Source organism: Ovis aries, chromosome 10, assembly GCF_016772045.2.
Source record: "Ovis aries strain OAR_USU_Benz2616 breed Rambouillet chromosome 10, ARS-UI_Ramb_v3.0, whole genome shotgun sequence".
Classification (NCBI taxonomy): Eukaryota; Metazoa; Chordata; class Mammalia; order Artiodactyla; family Bovidae; genus Ovis; species Ovis aries.
The window spans coordinates 17092766-17114545 of NC_056063.1; the positions used below are offsets into that span (position 1 = coordinate 17092766).

Below are 21780 nucleotides of genomic sequence, written 5' to 3' on the forward strand. Positions count from 1 at the left end.
TTATCAAGCTACATTTCTGCATGTAACTAAAGGAAAATATCTTTCACAGTAACATATGAAACAAGTTTCCTTATCTAATTTCAGATCTAATCTAGTATTTAATTCTTGTCTCTTGAGAGAGGTCCATAAACCAATGTCTACAAATCCATTTGACTCAACAGATAAGAAATATCGTTGACTGGGTTCTGTAAATCTAACTTCTAATCTTAGCTCTCCCACAAATAACTGTGTAATGATGGGAAATTCACTTAATCTTTCTGAGTCTATTTCTGTATTCATCAACTAACAAGTACTTATTCAGTTCAGTGACCACTAGAAGCCAAGCAGTTGTTAGACACTAGATACAAAACAGGAAAAAAGACAGCCCATGCCTCTGAATCATTTCCAAATGATCTTGAAAAAGCTGTTAAGTATCAAATATTTCCCAAGTAAACACTGGTAAAGTAACTTTTAAAATCAGAAGCAGGTTTGATATATTTATTCAGTGAGTGATTCAACTACAGAATGAAGCATTTTTAGCATTATGAAATCCAAAGTTTTAAAATCTTATTTCCTTGCAATTCTGTTTATTACAATTTTATAATCCTGAAGAGATTCTCTTATCTGAAGTTTTTCATGCATTCAGATATTTTGCATGATGTCTGATGTGATCAGCAATAAATGTTGCAATAAAGTAGTAGCTGTGATCATAACCCTAGAAGACAAAAGAGAGAGATGATGTTTATCTACCATTCAGAAAAGTCGATAAAGGGACATTAAATATATCTTGCATGTGACTTAATTGGCTTGTAAATAATTAAACTATCACCATATGTGAACAGTTTCTAATCAAAATAAAGCTTATTACACTTGTACTTCAATATTTTCACTGAAAAAAAGAATAGCAAAAATGTAAAAAGAAAAAAAAAGAAACATTCTGCATAGCCTAGTTTCTAGATGCTGCCAGTAATACATGCAAAGAAAAGAAATATCACATTAATTAAATGCACGGAGTAAACATGTGGTCATATCAACAAGGACATAAAAGACTCAGAATTTAGAGCTTAAGAACACAGGCAAGAAGTTTCAAATCCCAAAGGAAACACACACCCACCGATAAGGAAATGTTAAGATACAAAATAAGCGCACATAAACAATACAGAGAAAGAACTTGTGCACAGCCAAATGCCCCATCCTGGGAAGTTAAACAGGGCCATCGTAAATCACATTGAGAATTTGACCTCCTGTGCAGTAAAAGCCTACTACAGCTGAGGAAAAAGGAATAATTAATTAAATGCTGACATCTCTCAGCAATAAACCAAATTGGGTAAAAAGTCAGCAAACTTTTAAAAACTACCATGCTGCAGAGAGAAAATGTAATTGAGTTGAAACAGATTTCTAGCTGGTCAAATAAAACCAGTAACAGGTAATCAATGGCAAAAGGAGAAGCAACCCTTCCCGAAGGTGTCCTCTGAGTACAAAGTAAGTACCTTTCAAGGGAAAAAGAAATTAAAAATAGGATGGGAAAAACTTGAGCGTGTTAAAAACCAGGTTAATTTTTAGGACAGCCCTTACCCTGCCAGAGGCAATTAAAATATAAAATAGAATAAACCAGGAAAGATAAGAGTCTAAGAAAGTTTAACCTGATCAAGCAAATGGTCTGACTGGAAGAAAACCAAATTTTTCTAAGCACTGAAGAAACAAAACTGGACCTAATGAAAAATATCATCTGCATTTCAGGGAACAAGGCAAAATCCCTAAGGTTTTGATGAATCAGTAAACCTTCTCAATCTCTAACTTCCAGCAGTACACAAAGCATATCTTGGGTACACCTGTTAATAAAGAGTTCTACTTTAAAATCATCAAAGAAACTTAAAAGCAATCTGCTTTCTATTTTCAGTGGCCAAACTGTAGAAGTGAATCTGACAGGAATGCTGTCAAAATTAAGGCTGAGCCTTGGAATTATTTGGTTTCACGTCACTCAATGATTAGACCAGTCCCAGTTAATTAGTTAATTTAGAGCTGAAGGACAGTTTCTTATATAAAGAAAGTAGGAGACGAGCATTTGGCACCCATGTAATTCTTGGTAAGAGGTCAAATATACCCACGATTTTTAGGCCACAAAACCTGTGAAGCATTGTACCAAGTAGTACCTGCCCAGTTTTCAGATAAAAAATGACTGAAAACAGGTATGCGTGTATGCTCATTCGTGTCCGACTCTTTGCGACCCCATAGACTGAGCCCAGCAAGCTCCTCTGTCAATGAGGCTTTCCGGGCAAGAATACTGGAGCAGTGGCCATTTCCTATTCCAGGGGATCTTCCCGACCCAGGGGTCGAACCCATGCCTTTTGCGTCCACTTGCATTGGCAGGCGGATCCTTCACCACTGAGCCACCTGGGAAACCCTAACAATAAAGCAGACAGTAAGTCCCTCAGACCTGAGGTAGTCTGCAGCCAACGGAAGTTGGCTTGAAACTCTGAAAAGCTGCCTCTCTGGAGCCACTGCCGAGGTATGATCATTGGGCTACGCATTCAGCTAAAACAAACCTAAACCTGACCTGCTCCAGACTGTGCATCACTCAAACTGCCCATGCTGGAAGGAAAGGAAACAGAAAACTGCGCCTGAGCTAAAAAGTGTGACTGATGATTTCAACACTTTCTCATCGTTAAATAAAAAAGGAAAAGGAATGCTTTGTCTTCACTCTTCGTTAACCACAGACAACTACGTTTTTCAGTTGCTTGGGATATAGGCATTTTAGAAATAAAAAAATTGACTTATTTTTTTCCCCTCAAGAATTTCATCAGTGTTCTAACCCTGCTGCTTTTATAACAAACTCTAGAAAATTTTCAGTCTTTGCAGGAAGGCTGAAACTTTGCTGTTAGTGGTAACCACAAAATTTCCTGGCATAAACTCAAGGGATGCAGAAGAGGCAACCAACAGCACTATTGCCAAGAAGTTAAAGTCATTTGGGAAAAGGCACACTTTGTTACATCACTTATAGCTAGAATTAATAAAATTCAACACACTGTTAGCTTTATAATCAAATTTCTCAAGGCTGATCATTGATGTAAAACATGTAATTCTGATGATAAATGTTCAAATTAATCTATCAATAAAAAAATTCTATTTTTAAATGATGGATAGTCACAAGAAAGAAAAAAGGAATGTTGGGGAGGATGTGGAGAAATTAGAAATTTACATTCCCATTGCTGATGGGAATGTAAAGTAGTGTAGCTGCTATGCAATATAGTATGAGTTTCCTCAAAAAATTAAAAACAGAATTACCACATGATCCAACAATTCCAATCCTGGGCATAATAACCAAAAATAACTAAAAGCAGAATCTTCAGGAAACATTTACACATCCGTGTTTATAGCAACATTATTCACAAGAGCTAAGACTTGGAAGCAACCTTCACGGTTCATTGACAGATGACTGAATAAGCAAAATCTGGTAATATGCATACGATGAAATATTATTCAGCCTTAAAAAGGAAGAAAATTCTGGCACACGATACAACATGGATGAACCTCAAGAGGATTATGCTAAATGAAATCAGCTAGTCACAAAAAGACAAATACTATATGAGCCCACTTATGGGAAATCCTCAGGGCAGTCACAGAGACAGGAAGTAAAACGGTGGTTGCTAAGGGTAGGGGGCAGGGAGGCATGAGGGGTTAGTGCTTAATAGGAACAGAGTTGCACTTTTACAAGATGAAAAGAATTGTGGAGAGGAATGATGGTGAAAGCTCCACAGCATTATGCATGAATTTACACCACTGAAATGGACACTTACAAAGAGTTAAGGCAGTAAATTGTATGTGGTATTTTACCACAATTTTTAAAAAGCTGAAAAAAATAAAAACAAAACAAAACAAAAAACCCAAACAGGTGGACAGGATAGGAATGGTCTCTCATCTGGTCATATAAGGATAAAATGAGTCAATGCTGTGAAAACAGTTTTGTAAGCATACACATTGATCTAGATAACACTTATCATTATAAGTTTTAGATCAATGTGCCTAGAATATTACTCATAAACATATTACCCATATGGCATATTACCCATAAACATGAATAAAAATGTTTTCAAAAAGCCTGGCCATGTATAATTTTCAGGGTTCATTTTTCATCCTGAAAGAAAAATTTTGTTTATATTATGTTCTGAAGTATATGATTATATAATTTAAAAAAAATAAAGGCAGAATTTATTTAATTATAACTATATTAGCATAGAGCTAGGTGAGTAGTGAATAGTCAAAAGTATTTTAGCCAAGGAAAAAGGAAAATCTGCAAACCAACTGAAATCTAGTAATCGTTCTTAAATAACGAGCAAGCCTCACAACAGATAGGTTAGTATCTAACTCAATAATATAGTGCATATATGCGTGTCAGACAAATATTACACAGCTTCCGAGGCTAAGATGTGTATCTAAAGTGAAGAGTAATTAAGGTGTAAGCTTGTCTTTTTATTTGACTGCAACAATAGCTGCATGTGTAAAGAAAGATACCCGATAATGTTGATGATTAAGTACCACCCAAGCATCAAACTTTGACCTATTTACTGATTTTACAGTAGGACAGAAAATTGTAAATACTTTTCACTGCCAAATGCTTTCCTATTTCTCTGTAATCTGGTCTTAGATATCATTAACTTAATAGGGAGGTTTTCACTTTGTCTTATTATAATTAGAAAATATCTTAACTAGAGGTACCTTTTCAAATTCTAAAATCAAATTTAAAAAGTACTATGGAATCTTGTTTTTTAAATAGTGAATTTAGACCAAGGTAAGGTTTCCTGGTACTTGCCTCTTGTAATCTGAAAACAACAGGGATTTTCTTTTCTGTACAGGCAGCTATGAAGTTATCAGGAAGTAACTGTCCATCGGAAAGGAACTCGTCCTCTTTCCCTTGATCAATTAGTATATCCAGCTGAGAATCTGGATAGGACTTCACAAGACAGGTAGCATCATAAGCCTATAAAAAGAGGAGAAATAATGAAAAATAAATTCACAAGGGCCAGAAAGATATTCTTCAGAATATCCTATACTAGAACTGAATAGAATTTTAAGTCATTCAAGCTCTAAGGCTGATTAAGTTGGCTTGTCTGGTTTTTATTTATAAGGTCTTCAGAATGCTATTCTCATTGCAGCCTCCTCCTTACTTTCAAGCAGTCCTAGACCAACAGCAAGGATTTTATGTCTCAAGTATTCTTCATTGTGTAGCCTTTTTTCTTCTAAATCATCAAGGTTATTAACCACCTCTCAACTCCAAAAACCTTGATTTTTTTCCTTTGTAAATCCTTTCACAAATTGACTATTTCTTCTATTTCAAATAAGCAGTCTATTTTTGTTTCTGCTTTTTGACTAATTCCAGACATAAATGTCTCTTTTTCTATCTGCTAAAAACCACCAAATATCTACAATCTCCAGGAACTTTCAGGAAGACGTGAATAATCTGAATCATGTTAACAACTCAAATTGAGTATCTGAGGAGCTGCCACTAGTTACAATTTTCTATTTTACTATCCATCTTTAAATGTTGATCACTCATGTATATTCACTAACCACACTGATGGATTGATCAAGACAAACAAAAGATTTTCCCTTCTAAAGTATCATGCTTTTTCAGACTTGCTTTCTTTAGTCTTAAAAGGAGAGTGAAAGGAGACATATGAAGTCCAACTAGTTTAAAGTTCTTTGATTTCATAATTCTGCATAGTCTCCTTCTTCCAAGAGTAAATTAAATGCTGGCCTAAACACAGCATCATTAAGACAGTAAAATCTACGGCCACTTGGAGAAAAAGGATACACATTCCTTTATAGGCTACCTCTCCCCTACGTCTCTCAATCAGCTGGTCTTTCACTCAAATCTTCTATTAGACTGTAAGGCCCCTGTGCACAGGAAAGGATCATCACCTTCTTCACAGAAGATTTCAAAACTCCACACAAACTCTGCATATGGTGAGAACTCAAAGCACTGATGAGCAAGCATTGTCAACCCATTGTTCTCCAAGTAACTAATGGTAACAATTTTTGGCATTCTTCCAATATAATGAAAACCTAGGCCTAAGCAAAACTAAACTTTAATCTAGGGACTAAGAGATTAACTTTCCAATTCTGTTAGAATTTCAGTGACCAAACTTAAGTAAAACAGGGGTCCATGAGTACATGATTTTGAATTAACAGCAATGAAAAAAGGTTCTTTTTTTCCCCCTACTCAACTATCTGCTACTTGCTAACAAGCACATGTGATGAGCTCATTTGTAAAATATTCAAATTCTTGGTAGGAGTTTTCAAATAGCCCATTTCTGCACAGTCTTGGAAAAAAGGGCCTGTTTTATTTTCATCTAGAAGCATCTGCTCCTATGCTTTAAAAAGCAATCTCGCTGTTGGAAATAGACTCATAAATGTACATTACATACACAGTATCTATGTTTAAAGGCTGTTAAGCCTATAATTAAAAATCTAAACCTGAGAGACACTATATTTTGAAACAGATACACAAAATAAAAACCCAGGCCTCCTGGTTCTTATCATACAATCAAGCACATAGTTAATAACAGGTAAGTCTAAATTTAGTAACAGAGGGTATTTCTTGTAATGTTAATTTAGAAAATAAACATATAAATTAATCATTAGCAGAAAAAAGATGTAGCCTCAGAATATCTGCCATAATTGAATACAATTTTAAAAAGATCCTTCATGGGTGTTGTTACTGTTATATGTATTCACTTTTGTTAATTAATTTTAGCTCTGGATGTTTGGGCTTCCCTGGTAGCTCAGATGGTAAAGAATCTGCTTGCAATGCAGGGGACCCTGGATCCTTACTTGAACAAGTTAGGAATATAATGTCTGTAGAGCAGCTTTTCAACAGATTTGAAAACTTATGAATGAGTATTAAGAGAGCCATCCAGTACCTACCTCCCATTTACTTTGATCTGTTCCCAAATATCCGGTAAAGGCTTTTTTGCCCCAACGACAGAGCACTGGGTTGCAAAGTGGAGCAAATGCTGACACAGACTTAAGGCACAAAAATAAAACAAAATTTACAAACAAGTTATATTTTCGTAAGTTGACTATGCACAGATATTTGCAACTTGCTTAAAAACTCTGACTTGCTGTGAAAATACCTGTAAACGATTTTTCTTCTGCTATACTATGAGCTTAGATTATATGCCTCTCCAAGATCCACCATCCTTTGTGTGTTCTATTCGAAGAGCTAATATAATTGCTAAAGCAACAAAGCAGTACATTACATTTTCATTAAATAAGGCACAAATGAAAATTTATGATGAATTTCTACTCAGTTTTTGCATTTAAAACAATGGAAAATCAGAGTAAACTTTATGTGAGAATATTCTTGATAAAAATATAAGGAAATCATAACATACTGCTACAATAACATTAGTCAAGACTAACCTTTAGAAAAAAAGAGCCTAGAAAACTATAGTTTGAATAGAAGCTATGAAAATTTTTTGATAATACCTCTAGCAGACCAATGAGAAAACACTGGGATACAAGCCTATTCTTTTGAGTCTAGCATCTATTGTATGGTCAATTTAATAGTCTTCCCCCACAATCTCTTGAAATGCCCAACACTAGAAAAGTTTAGTCCCAATACTAAACAACAGTATCTAATTTCAATCTCTGTAAGTTCCTAATATTATATTATTCAAGAGAAATATCTGTTACTAGAAGCTTAGGTTAATCTTACTTTGTATTTTCCAGGATTCTTCAAAGCACAAATCAGAGCTCCATGGCCTCCCATAGAGTGGCCAAAAATAGACATCCTTTGGGGGTCCACTGGAAAATTGTCATTTACGAGTTGGGGAAGCTAGGGAGAATTTAATGGTGGGACAGAAAATATGAGAGAAGTAAGTTTAGACTCTTTCAAAGTTGTATAAAAAAATCAATACTTCCAAATCATAGTCTTAAAATGGTTTACACCGTAAAGATTTAAAAAAAATGCAGGATAGACAATGATTATTAATATATCACTGGAGAATATATGATACATCACCCTTAGAAAGCAAATTTAAGATGATAATGCAGAAAGAAACTTCAAAATGTTCTAAACTTTGATCCAATAATTTCACTTCCTGGAATCTATAACCGGGAAAAGTTCTTATGGGTAAAAAAAATAATACACAGAGATAATCAATGCAATAATACACATTATGGTAAAAGACCTATGTAAACATATAAATAACTCCATTAGAAAAAAGTAAATCATGGCATATGATGGAATACTATCCAATTCTTAAAATTATGTTACAAATAGATCAGAATATTATACAATATTTGTTTTACATAACTAAAAAAGAACAAGATAAAAATGTTTCACAATTATATGAAAACTAGTCATAAAACAAAATCTGGAATATACCAAAATATAGTTGTTTGGGGTGACAGAATTACACATGATTAAAATTTTATACTATTATTTCTGAATTTTTATGATGCAGACATTGTTAAAATCATAAGATTTAGAAAAATGCATAAACTGTACACAAATATTATTAATAGAAGCAATGCTTTACCACTTATCCTTTCCGATTATGATTAATCCCTGTGAAATATGTCTGAATGAACCAACTACCAGAGAAATGCAAAGTGTTTTCATATACTATTTGCTTTGTATAAGCTGGTCAATGTAAACAGGTATCAAGATAATTATCAAATTCTTTAAAATTGCACTTAGTGAATTTAAATTGTAGAAAATAGGAGTATAGTACCAGTAAACTTTGGAATCTTTGCAAAGGTAGTTAGTAAATATAGACTAAATAGGCTTCGCAGGTGCCACTAGTGGCTAATGCAGGAGACCAAGAGATGTGGGTTCAATCCCTGGGTCGGGAAGATCCCCTGGAGTAGGAAATGGCAACCTACTCCTGTATTCTTGCCTGGAAAATTCCATGGACTAAGCAGCCTGGTGGGCCAGAGTCCACGGGCTGCAGAGAGTTGGACTGAGCAACTGACCACATCACATCACATCTACCAAACAGATTCAACAATACCATACCTTAGTTTAAAAGACTAGGGGGACCTTGTGTCCAAAATCAAACTTTCACAGTCATCAATTAATAATTACAATGTAAATTAAATTACCTCCTTCGTTACGTAAGAGTACATTCTATAGTTAGTTTTCCAAAGATCTTCAGTAGCATCGACATAAAACCCAGCTCCAGTGCCAAAGTCCCAGCTGTCCTCTTCTCCTTTAATATTGCAGCCACCTAATTAAAGAAAAGTCTTGTGGTTTCATCTACTCTGTTAGCAATGGCCCATGTTTAATAATACGCTTTAAAATGAACCTGAATATTCAGTTGCATCAGAGCTGCTCACTGGACACTGGGAGCTCTCTGGCCTTTGGGGGCACATACTTCCTTGCCCTCTTGAGTGCGGTCCTGTGACTAGTTCCAGCCAATGAGGTAGGAAAGGGAGGACATGGTCCTCCAGGCGGGGTATTCACTGGCTTTCTCTGTTGATGTTAGAAGCTCCTCAGTGTTCTGAACACATCCTCACTCTGTTTTACCTGTCAAAGGGTTTCGACCTTCTTTTTATCCTTTGTAAATGTGTTGAAATTTCTTCTCTGATGACCCTCCTCACTACCCCAACACTTCTTTGCTTCTCTGTACCACTGTGATCTCAGAAGGGAATGGGGACAAACACTTGTGTTCAATTTGCAATCTTGAACTGACAGCGAAAATGTCTTCTTATATACTCTGGAATCATTCCATCCTGTTTCTTCTATTTATCCATCCCCCCAGTGGAATTTTCTTACATTCTTTTTTAATTAATTAGGTTTTATTTTATATACTTGCATGCAGTTTAAAGTCAACCACTGGGATTTCGAATAAAATCATAGTGATATGTAACTGGATGGAAATGACCTCTTTGTAAGAGTCAGTCTGCTCATCCAGGAACATGGCACTTTTCCACTAATGATCATTAAGAATTTCTTATGGTTTTTACTTAAAAATGAACCTTATTTTAAAAGTTTATTCTGGAGACATGTTTTTGATGCTCTTCTGAATTAAACATTTCATTACATTTCCTGTGAGACATGTTTTACTTTTTGTATCATAGGGACCATGAAAGGAAATGCACTGCTTCCCAAGGCCGGTCATTCAACTTCCAGATAGATTTAGCTTCCATTTTAATTTCATTTCCTGACCTTTCCAGGGTCACAAAACAAGTTTCAACAATCTGATGGACTGAGTTCTCAAATACCTGATAGTCTCATTTCTCTAATGTATACATTATAATCCCTTGTATTAAAACTAATATTTCTTTAACTGCATGACTGTTTGATGACTAACAGAAATGAGAAAAGATAATTACTACATGACAAGACAGGCTACCCAAGGAACAAAAAAATTATTTCCTATGCATTGTGAGTTATTTTGGTACTAGTGCCAATATGACAAAGATTATTTGAGTTGCTCAGGCTCTGCTTTAAAGTGTCAATCTATGAAACGGGAATAGCAAAACTGTTAGTAAAATTCAGTGAGGAAAATATATAGTATGGTATTTTAGAGTCATGCTGTTGCTTGAAAGATTAGTAAACAGCAAAAATACAAAATAGACTGTGTATATGCTACTCTGCTTGCAACTTAGTCTTAAAGATTTATACTTTTACAAAGGATCTCTGGAATAAGAACACTTACGAGGGCTGGTATCTGGAGCGATGACGACAAGGCCATGTTCCGAAGCAGCTTGATGATACCCAGATTTTGATATAAAATTTTGTTCTGTGCAAGTTAAGCCTAAAGATTAAAAATATTGTTATCTCATGCTATACTGTGAACGGCTTATAAGCTTTACTTTTTTTACAATACAAGAAAATAAGCTCACTTACTATTAAAAAGGTTTGTTGTTTGTTTAAAGAAATCACGCTGAAGAAGACACTAAAGTTTCTCTTTTCATAAAATCTGTAACAGTATCAATCTAAGAATTGTCTTAGGTTAAATAATCCCCTAGCTGTCTTTTCAAAGTCACCCACTAAAATTTCAATTACAGAAATCGTTTGGACTAGATGTGTTTGGGAATTCAGAATTTTTCAAACTGTAGAATGGCAAGATGGTGCCTAAACCAAATGTTATAACAATCCCAATGGCGTGTTATCAAGTATGCTAATACTATTCCTGCATTAAAACATAAATGTTCAGTGAGATAATATTATGGTCATCATAGTACTATTTTTATATACAAGTAGTTCTCAGCAATAAAATTTGGACTAATCATCTTTTAATTTCTCAGTGTACTAAGAAGAGAGCTGCTGCTGCTGCTGCTAAGTCGCTTCAGTCGTGTCCGACTCTGTGCAACCCCAGAGACGGCAGCCCACCAGGCTCCCCCGTCCCTGGGATTCTCCAGGCAAGAACACTGGAGTGGGTTGCCATTTCCTTCTCCAATGCATGAAAGTGAAAAGTGAAAGTGAAGTCGCTCAGTTGTATCCGACTCTTAGCGATCCCACGGACTGCAGCCCACCAGGCTCCTTCACCCATCAGATTTTCCAGACAAGAGTACTGGAGTGGGGTGCCACTGCCTTCTCCAAAGAAGAGAAAAATGGTCACCAAATATCTTCCTTAATTGAGTTTTAGTTTGAGTTTTTACAACCGTTCCTGCCACTTTTCCTAGCTCGTTTTTTCAGTTATGTGATAGAAGAGATGACAATCCTCTTATTACGGGAGCCTAATACTATTGATATAATGATGTGAGAATGGCCAAGAATGAACTGGCAATAGAAGCCTGAAGTTAAACACCATTTAACCCAATAGCCCTTTTCTAGTTGCTGCTGCTAAGTCGCTTCAGTTGTGCCCAACTCTGTGTGACTCCATAGACGGCAGCCCACCAGGGCTCCCCCGTCCCTGGGATTCTCCAGGCAAGAACACTGGAGTGGGTTGCGATTTCCCTCTCCAATGCATGAAAGTGAAAATTGAAAGTGAAGTCGCTCAGTCGTGTCCAACTCTTAGCGACCCCATGGACTGCAGCCCACCAGGCTCCTCCATCCATGGGATTTTCCAGGCAAGAGTTCCGGAGTGGGGTGCCATTGCCTTTTCTAGTAGTGAATGCTAAATGTCCCAATATGCCTGATAATTAGCAACACTAAAACTTACTGATTTGCATGAAGCAGAATAAATTAACTACACAACATAGTTTATAGTTTCTATTTATTCCCCAACAGCCAGCACAGAGAGTTATGAAATGGTTGCCCAATAAAGATGTCCTAAATTAATAATTATAAGATAGAAAGTTACAAGTGTCATTGGATAAATGTTACTAGAGTTTATGGTTAAACCGTTAGGACATATATATTTTCACTAGTTATGGCAAGGCAACAAGGTCCTTGTTTGTTCCTCTCAGAATGCCTTTCATCAACACTGGAGCCAGATCATGGTGGAGAACTGCCTCAAATACTGATAAAAGGTCAGCAATTTTAATTAAATGTAAATGTAATACAAATGCAAATCAAATGTAACCTTAATGTAAACGTGTTCAAAGGAGGCAGGGTAATATGCAGACTGCATGAGTTTGGGATTTCAAACAGTATCTGGTTGTAAATGTCATTCAACTCCTTCTTAACTAAACTAAGTTAAGTTAGTTACTTAACTATGCAAGCAACGAATATTTTGAGCCTCAGTTCTTTCATTTGAAAAATGATAGGGATGATATTACCTATTTTTACCTCATAATGTAGCTATGAGGATTAAATGCGATAAGGTGTAAAGGGTCTTAAACTGTGTCTGAGACACAGTTCAGAGTCGTGCATTTGGGAAATGGAAATGTATTTAGAGATCAGAGAAAAAAAAAATTTTTTTTCGTTAGTCAGAACACAAATTTCCTGATTAAGATAGTAGGGTGTGAACAGTACTCAGGGAAATGAAGATACTTCTACTAGCAGAATTGTGCGCAAGCATATGAAGATGAAGATGGTTACTATTAATAACAGCTATTTGGTCAACTATACTTATTTTATATGAAGAGCTGGGGTTTTTTTGGGGGGTAACAACTTTATTGAGGTGTAACTCAGATGCCATACAATTCACTCCTTTGAAGTATACAGTTCACAATAAAGATAGTCTGATTTCAGTTAATTTGTAACAATTGATGCTATCTTTCTGTCACTGTATTCCTTCAATTAACTGGGATGTAAACCTTCCAGTATTCTTCTATCACTTTTTCAATCTTACCTTTTTTCAGAAAATCAAGCCTTAATTTCCAAGGTTTATCTCTTCTTTAGCATCTCACTACGGAAAATGTCCTGTCATTTGATGTAAACAAATAAACAAACTATTTTCTATATTCATAAAGTTCAGATGATACATCTTGATAGATTTCAATTACAGTTAAGAATTTAGGACCTTATTATTACAGTGCCTATTATACAATACCCTGGTACATCTGGCCTGGGTTATTATTCTTTTAACAAGAGATATGACTGAAGTAGCTCTCACAAGAAACAAAATTCCAAAAGAACAAGAGAAAAGAATGAATACGGCTTTGGCCCATGAATCAGAAAACATGTTCACTCCTGTATGTGATTCTGAGTAATATATAATATCCTGGCCATGCTTACATGATTTCTAAAGCATCTTTAGCTGTACAATACTATGTTTCTAAAACAAACATGGGATCTATCACTGCTTTTGGCACTGCCCAGTGCTCTTCCAACAAAACTGGTTTGCTTTCTCTACTCAAAGAAACGAGATGCTGAGTTAAAGTTATGTACGTACTTAATTTTTACCTTTGAAAATGAAATATAACGCTCTAAGAGTGATAATTTGGTGAGAAAACATACATAAGGGAGGATTTAGTAAATCAAAGTTGTAACAAGCAATTTTAAAGAAACAACAATACAACTCTATGACATAATTCCGTTTTCTATGAGTCTCTTAAAATGTTTGCTTCTAAAGATGAAGTGCCAGGATCTTGTGAAAGAGCTCTCACAATCCACTGGACAGTCTTTGATATTCACCAGTGATTAAGAAGAAGTCTTCTGTGATGTTCCAGATTTTGGGGGGAGAAGATCCAGGTCCAATTAAAACATTCTAGAGAACACTGTAAGAAGTTACTTGTCTGTGGTTTCTAATTACCATATCACAGGTGCCCTGATTTTACCTAACAATGTTCTATTTGAGTGGTAAAGTCTCTAAGAAATGTTTGGTTAGGAACAAACTAAATAAGTTTTCTAAGCTTTTGCCAATGAGTCTAGAACTTTACATTTTCTGCTAAATTATGTGGTCTAACTGAAAAAGAAGTAGATTTCCCTGGTTGGCTCAGTGGTAAAGAATCAACCTGCCAATGCAGGAGACGCAGGTTCGATCCCTAGGTCGAGAAGATCCTCTGGAAAAGGAAATGGCAATCCACTCCAGAATTCTTGCCCAGAGATCCCATGGACAGAGGAGCCTGGTGGGCTACAGTCCATGGGGTCGCAAAAGAGTCCAAACACGACTTAGCAATTACACAATAACAACACAGACGTGAAAAAAGAAGTAATGAAAGAAATGTAATTCAGTAGGTTTGAAATTATTCTCAGGATAAAGTAAGAGCAGACTATAGGCTCCTAAAGTCTTTATAAATGGTTAAGAAAGCACAACAAAAAGTCAAGATGGGAGTAAGATAAGCCAGGGAAAAAAGGAAAAGAAACTCCTTTACAAAACTCAAACGCATAACACTTACCAGACAGCCAATATAGCACAGGGCACTTTCCAGTTTCTGCCTTTGGTGGTAAATAGACAGCAAATTTCATTTTGCACTTCAGTTCAACACTACACAGACACCAAAAAAGAAAAAAAAAAAAATTGCCCCTCATTAGTCAGAAAGAAACACAAAACAAGTGATTTAATGTCCAGAATAAGTGATCTCGTCAACATTTTAGGGATATACCCCTAGCCCTTAAAGAAAGAATGGGGCCAATTTAGCATACTAATCAACCCGAGCTTATGCTGTGCATGGTACCCAGTCATTTGGAGAAGAATGAATTAAAACAATAAATATAATACTGTCAATATGAGCACGACAATTTTTAAAAGAAAAATTGTTTCTAAAGAAATGTATGAAATAACAGATCTAAAGATCTTAAACTACATGTTTGCTCACAGACACTGAAATGGACCACACCCTTAATTCTCTTTTCATATAAATATGAAATTTATATGTAACTTACAAGTAAATATCTTATTACTATCACCAATGTCAAAACTAGGTAAGATAAATTTGATAAAAACCACAGGTTTTCCATGTAAACAGTTATTCATGCAACCGTGATCTTTCATGGGCTTATTTAAAGATTCAAGTAGGTGGAAGCAGAGAGAGATCTAAAATTGTATCCTCTTTGTAGTTACCTGTCATGTTCAAAAACTTTCTGCAGTCCGCCAAAGCACTTGCTGCTGGAAACCTGTTTCAAGGCCATTCTTCCCCTATTAGTGAAGAGGGATCTCATCAATCTCCAGAGAATTAGCTCTTAGAAAATTTCCAACAGAACTGTTTTCAGATAAAGTATCTAAACACATGGCTGTCTGCCACCTTGAATTTTTTTCACATGCTAATTTTCTGGTAAATCGTTACTATGAAAGCGACTAAGTTTATTAGGTATACTTACACTTGTTATATTCACTTTAGAAAACTTAAGTACTCTGGTATGTCATTAACTAATTTATTAACAAGCTTCATGATGTGTATGTCTGTGGACTGCCCCAAATTCCTTTTAGAAAGCGAGAGAATACAAATAAGTTACTAACTGATTACTTTAGCTTAGAAGATTAAACATTGTTAATAGTTTGCTGTGAACTGTAACAAGAGAGTCAATGGTATGACTGATTATGGCTGGTAAGCAAATGGGAGAAAAATGATGTAACAGTAATGGTTTTGATAATAATAAGAAAGAACATGTATTCAACACTTAGAGCACAGGCACTTTACTATACATTAAACCAGATCAAATTCCTCATCCTAGCGGAGTATTTCAGAGAAAGTGCTGTACAACTTTCAGATCAACATTTCTCCATTTAAAACAAACCAGCAAGGAAAACATACAGCTGTCCTAAGTGAATTAAAAGTGAAAGTGAAATCGCTCAGCCGTGTCCGACTCTTTGTGACCCCATGGACTGTAGCCTACCAGTCTCCTCAGTCTATGGAATTTGTCAGAAAAAAATTTTTGAAGTTTGGTTAATTCTTTTCTCTCCAAAACATCTGAAAGTTTTCATGAATAATTTTAAACTTAAATGTTAAAATACCACACATTATTAATTTTTAATAATAATACCAAAAAAACCCACAAAAAACTGGAACACCATCTTTTATGTATGGTTAAGCACCCATTGAGCAAAGAAAAATCAGATTCTGATTTGTATTTCTCAAGGAAGGATTCCCTTTCTCTTCTTATTACAAATCAGTAAATCATACACACTAAATAAAAAAATCCTCGGATCCCAGGAACAGGCATTGCCACGCTGGTGGTCTGCTCGGTGAAACCCTCTACTGTATACTAGTCCAGCTGTGCTGCTACAGTTACTCTAAAAAGACATGTAAAAACAATCTTGGAAAGCTTATTCGGGAAATGTCTTTGCAAAAGGTTAGTTTCAACCTTACCTTTAGGTAATCTCCTCGATAAATCCAAACACTGAGCTTCACGCTGGAAATCTGGGGTGTGACCCAGAGTCTGACCTCAGAGTCCCTTTGCTGCTCTGCTTTCCTGACTCACCAGAGGGTTTTTAAATACTCTTTAAAAAAACTTTTTTTTTTTTTTTCCCAGAAAAGATTGACTAATTTCACAGCATTAGGGTATTACAATTACAAACAGAGGAATTACCTTCTATTCAAAGGTGTATGCTTTTAATCTTCAAAAGGCCAATTTTTAGAAAACATGATGTTATTAGTTACTGAATATTAATTTCAGCCACTCTTGTTCATGACTATATCTTAAACAATGAATTAAAAGAGACAGAAGTACACTTTTAAAATATATGCACATGAGACCAAAGAATAAAATTTACCTGGTGGAATTATTCTGCAAGGAATTCCTATTTTTTAAACCTGATAAGTCGCTTCAGTTGTATCCAACTCTGTGCGACCCCACAGACGGCAGCCCACCAGGCTCCCCCGTCCCTGGGATTCTCCAGGCAAGAACACTGGAGTGGGTTGCCATTTCCTCCTCCAATGCATGAAAGGGAAAAGTGAAAGTGAAGTTGCTCAGTCGTGTCCGACTCTTAGCGACCTCATGGGCTGCAGCCCCCCAGGCTCCTCTGTCTATGGGATTTTCCAGGCAAGAGTACTGGAGTGGGGTGCCATTGCCTTCTCCCTTTTTAGACCTAGCAGGGACTATATCTGCGTTACCAAAACATGATACACTGAGCATATATCTAGTACATGAAAGATACCTAAAAATTATTTGTTGAATTAATGAATACATTTTAAACTTCTAGCTACCAAATTATGTGAAAGTTTTTAAAATTAACTTAATCGTTACCTCTATTGTTTTTATACTTTGCTACTCACCTATTTTAGTAACTTATCACTGGCCTATTTCTTCTATTCTTTGAATGCTCTTTTTACTTAAAACTCAAAATCAACTACTTTCCGTTTGGGCAAAGAAGACAAAGTGAAAACACTGTTTTTTAAATTGGTAGAATGAATTTTTTTTTAAAGCTCTTGAAGTTCTTTTTCCCCCAGCCACCCATTTTAGAAACTCTCTTCCATTATGAATGAAGAAAAAAGGCTCAATAAAAAATCAAGACATAAGCTAAGAAATAGATATGATATACTTTGATATATGATATATTAGGCGATTACATTTTTCACTAAAATTTTCCTATGCTAAACACAGCATATTTTAAGCCAAGTTACTAGATTTTTTACATTCAAGTTCAAAAGTAATATATCAAAAATAAAATTTAATGTACCTGTCCAATTACTACTTGCTTTTTGGTCTGTACCAAAGGGTAGATGATCCTGAAAAAAAAAAGACCAAATGATGTATAAATGGGACATACTTTTTACAACAAAGGCAACAGTCCACTACACATTCTCAATAGAGGTATCTTCCTTTCTTAAGGTAGATGACCATCCCCCCTGGGTGTGGCAGAATGGGAAGGCCAGCTGACGGAGCAGCATTGTCGCTTTACCCAGGCCCATAGTCTAACCTTAATGCCTACTTTGCCACAAGGCCTCGTGTTTGGTTAAAAACTTTTCCTGGAATAAGATTCCAATGAAGAAAGGTTTTGTTTGTTTTTTTTCCTTTTTAAATAAACAGAAAAAAGTTCTAAATCGTAATTTGGAAGTATGAGATATCATCAACTGCTGAGAGTGAGGAGCCTATAAAACAAAGGAAGGTAACAGGGAGCTCTAAGCCCACCTGAGTTGCAGGTCACACTTGTCATGCAGGGAGGATAGAGCAGGGGAGAGAGGAGAACTTAAGGACACTGGGCTGACTGGCTAGAAAACATGAGCTGGTGAGAAAACTGCCTGGGCTTATGAAAGACGGTGAAGCGAGCGCAACACAGCAACCAAGAGAAATGTGTGCAGCAATGCACACTAAGGGACGTTTGTCTGACAGGTGTTTCACTTCAGTTCTAGGAAGAGATCTCGGGGGAGAAATGAAATTACTGAGTGCAATAGAATAATAAAAACACCCCTCTCTGAAACCCCCAAACGAAAACCAAACCCCCCTGCCAAAAACCCACAGTGCCAATCTTCCTAGAAAGTCAATGAAAGGTACCTCAATAGTCTTCAGAGAACAAAGGTTCTCTCAACCGCACAGTATCAACACATGGAACGCCACTTAGGTAAAAACTATGAAAGAGAAAGGTGTCTTTATTCACAAAGCATCTACTCCTCCAAAAGGCCGAACTGTCAGATCTTACTTCTGTTGCCTTTACTCAGTGCGGCTATCTCCAGAAATCTGTATTCTTTGTATTTTACCCATTCTTTCCTTCTTCTCCTCAGCGTCAAAAGTTTTCTGCCTATCTCTACCTGGATTTCCGTTCCCATCTTCTCATGGACTTTGATCCATTTCTCTGTCTGCAAGTGTGTCCCCATCCCACTGGCTCTAAATGACCTGCACAGGTCTCCCCAGCATCACCCAGTTATAGCACTGCTCACCAGCACTTCTTCGTAAAAATCCTTCTCGCGACGTAATTACAAGATCTGAGTTCTTCTCTTCCATTCTTTCCTTCTCCTCCCATCTCCCTTTCCTTTTTTGTTTACACTCTTTCCTTAACTCCCATCCCCAAAGTTTCAACTACATTTTTTGTGTGAACGACTATAAATCTGCCCCTCTCCACACAATCGTCCTCAAACATTGGTGCCAGAATTTAAATTTCCTGTTGAACCCATCTCACCTGATATGCCTCTGGCTAGCAAAACTCAACACATCTGAAGTTAAGTTCAATCTCCTACCTTCAAACCACGTTTTTCTATTCCTCTTTCTGCTCTCTTTACATCTAGGCCCATCTTACCCAATTCTGTTTGTAATGTCTTAAAGTTATCCCCTCTTTGAATTCCCATTACCACCATCCTAATTATATACAAGAAACTAAAACTGAGGTTCCTACTTGGTTTTCTTTTATGTCTCACAAAAACCGATCCTGAGTAGAGGCCTAGGGCTTTAATCCATTTACCTTACTGCTCAATGGAGCCCTACACAAGTCACAGTCAAGTCTAACACGGTCTACTTGGAATCACTCATCATTTAAATTTATTTTTAATTTTATTTTAAAATTGTGATAAAAACATAAAATTTTCTGTCTTAACCATTTTTAAGCGCACAGTTCAATAGTGTTAAGTTGTACAGTGTTAAGTATAGTCTGTCCATTTGAAAACATGGTTAGCTTGCTCACATTAACTAGCAGATGACAAATGCTGGCCCACAGCCAGGATCCTGCTACAGGTGCAGAGAGTTAATCCCACCCAACTATCAGGCCAGTAGCGGAAAACCAGTATGTCACTGAAATGGAAGACACTGGCATTAACTATACGATTTTTTTCAAGTTTGATTCCATTAAAAGTTCACAAAATTCAAACTATGAACTGACAAAAAGAGCACGATGAATAAAAGGCCATATATACTTCGGTCATATTATTAACTGTGTACTAATCATAATCTCTTTTCCTTCATAAAAATTTACATGGCTTGCCCACAGAAGAATTTTTAATCCACCCTGGGGGAAAAAAGCATTCATGAACTCCAGACACCTTAACTTAAATTGTCTTCAGTGATTCCACACTATTTTTCTGGGCTTGTTTATTTTAACTTAGTCAAACTCAATCATTCTAGTATAGTCTGGATGTTTCTACTGGGGGCCATGGTACAGTGATTTTAAAGTAGGTTGTGGAGCCAGCCGCTCCAGGTTCAAATTCTGGCTTCACTAGGTACTACTTCCTGGTAGTATTCTGGTCGTGGTAGTGACTGGGGACAAACTTTCTATGCCTCATTTCCCCATCTATAAAATGGGGATATTAATAGGACCAATCCGATAGGGTTATTAATTCATGCACTTACAACGCTGCTGGCTATGATTACTCACACTATTATTTCTGCAACCTCCAAGGCCCTCAAGGTCCGTGCAAAATGTCGCCCCCCTGACCACCCCATCAGAGATGACATCCACGCCCCGAGACAATTCTGACAGCGCATTTACAACACGATCGGACTTCCCAAGAGCTTGCAACTGCGTGCAGAGAAGCGGGTTCCCCCTCCCGTGGGGACTGCGACCGTCTAGGGTCTGCTTCCTACATGAGTGGGCTGCACGTCAATTTCACGGAGAAACAGCTACGGAAACGCAGTAGGCACTTAAGAAACAAGCAGCTGCTCAAAGGAAGAGACTGCAGGCCCGAGCGCCCGGAGTTACAATTCTTGGAGGCTCACTGGGGAACAGGGGTTTGGGACGAGGCGCCGAGCCTGGGGACAAAGTCCTCCGACCAGCGCCCCTCCCTCGGCCTCCAGCTCCGGCTCCCCGCGGCCGAGCCCAGCGGCCGCGTTCTCAGCGATCGCACACACGCGAGCCGCCGCAAGGGCTCAGGAGAGTCCGCCCCCACCAGAACCCCCAGTGTCACCCGTGCGACACAGGACGCCGGCGGCCCGAGGACGACCAGACCTCTGCCCAAGCCCAGGCTCACCTCCGGTGGCGGCGGGAAAAGCAGCTGCACCAGAAGGGAAGTGCCCGGCCTAAATATGGCCGCGGGAGCCTCCGCCTCGGCCCAGCCCCCTTCGGGCCCCCCCACTCTGGGGTCTTGTTTCCCGAGTCTCTTCGCAGCCCCACCCTCCCTTGGCCACGCCCCAAATAATCCCCGCCCCCTGTCCCCTCCCCTTCCCTCAGACTTGCCCCTCCCACAGCGCTTGTGGGCCGCTCTCCCTTTCCAGGACTTACCTTGTGGGCGCTTAGTGGTAAAGAAGCCGTCTGCCGACGCAGGAGACGTAAGAGACGCGGGTTCGATCCCTGGGCCAGGAAGAGCCCGTGGAGGAGGGCGTGGCAACCCACTCCAGTATGCTTGCCTGGAGAATCCCATGGACAGAGGGGCCTGGCTGGCTCCATACAGTCCATGGGATCGTAAAGAATCAGACACGACTGAAGCAACTTAGCCCGCAGCCCCCTGTCCTAAGATAAGACGCCCCCGACGTCAAGGATAGGCCTTTCCCTCTATCCCCGCCCTCCCCGACTCCCTCCTACCAGACTCGTCCCGGAGGACGCAGGATAATGCCCAGGCTTTAGTGAACCTGAACTCTGGCCCTCGCTTAACTTGTGTAAAATGTTTTCGTGTAATCTTTTGAAGTTTTTTTAGAAACCAGGAGATAACTTCAAGTCC

At 37.7% G+C, this 21780-nt stretch overlaps 1 protein-coding gene across 5 annotated transcripts; it reads right to left on the reverse strand.

The window, feature by feature from the left end:
* Positions 1–463: 463 nt before the first annotated feature.
* Positions 464–21144, reverse strand: ESD (esterase D). Of its 5 annotated transcripts, none has more exons than XM_027973555.2 (10): positions 21094–21144; positions 17880–17928; positions 15324–15398; positions 14659–14747; positions 10647–10745; positions 9088–9212; positions 7697–7816; positions 6904–7002; positions 4790–4957; positions 464–694 (listed from the first exon to the last, which is right to left on the reverse strand). In XM_027973555.2, the coding sequence occupies exons 3-10, from the start codon at positions 15389–15391 to the stop codon at positions 614–616; spliced, it is 849 nt and encodes a 282-aa protein (XP_027829356.1). In that variant the 5' UTR covers positions 15392–15398; positions 17880–17928; positions 21094–21144; the 3' UTR covers positions 464–613. The 5 variants fall into 5 exon arrangements, with proteins under 5 accessions (XP_027829356.1, XP_060250306.1, XP_060250305.1 ...); XM_060394323.1 differs by adding an exon at positions 18695–18768 and having other exon boundaries at positions 464–4957; positions 20502–21144; XM_060394322.1 differs by having other exon boundaries at positions 464–4957.
* Positions 21145–21780: the final 636 nt, after the last annotated feature.

Bases quoted from the DNA above. Each gene is read 5' to 3' on its own strand.
- ESD (XM_060394322.1), bottom strand. From the start codon at position 15,391: ATGGCCTTGAAACAGGTTTCCAGCAGCAAGTGCTTTGGCGGACTGCAG. The intron at 14,748-15,323 runs GTAACTACAAAG...GTGTCTGTGTAG, and splicing joins AAAGTTTTTGAACATGACAG to TGTTGAACTGAAGTGCAAAA. The intron at 10,746-14,658 runs GTAAGTGTTATG...TTTAATCTTTAG, and splicing joins TGTGCTATATTGGCTGTCTG to GCTTAACTTGCACAGAACAA.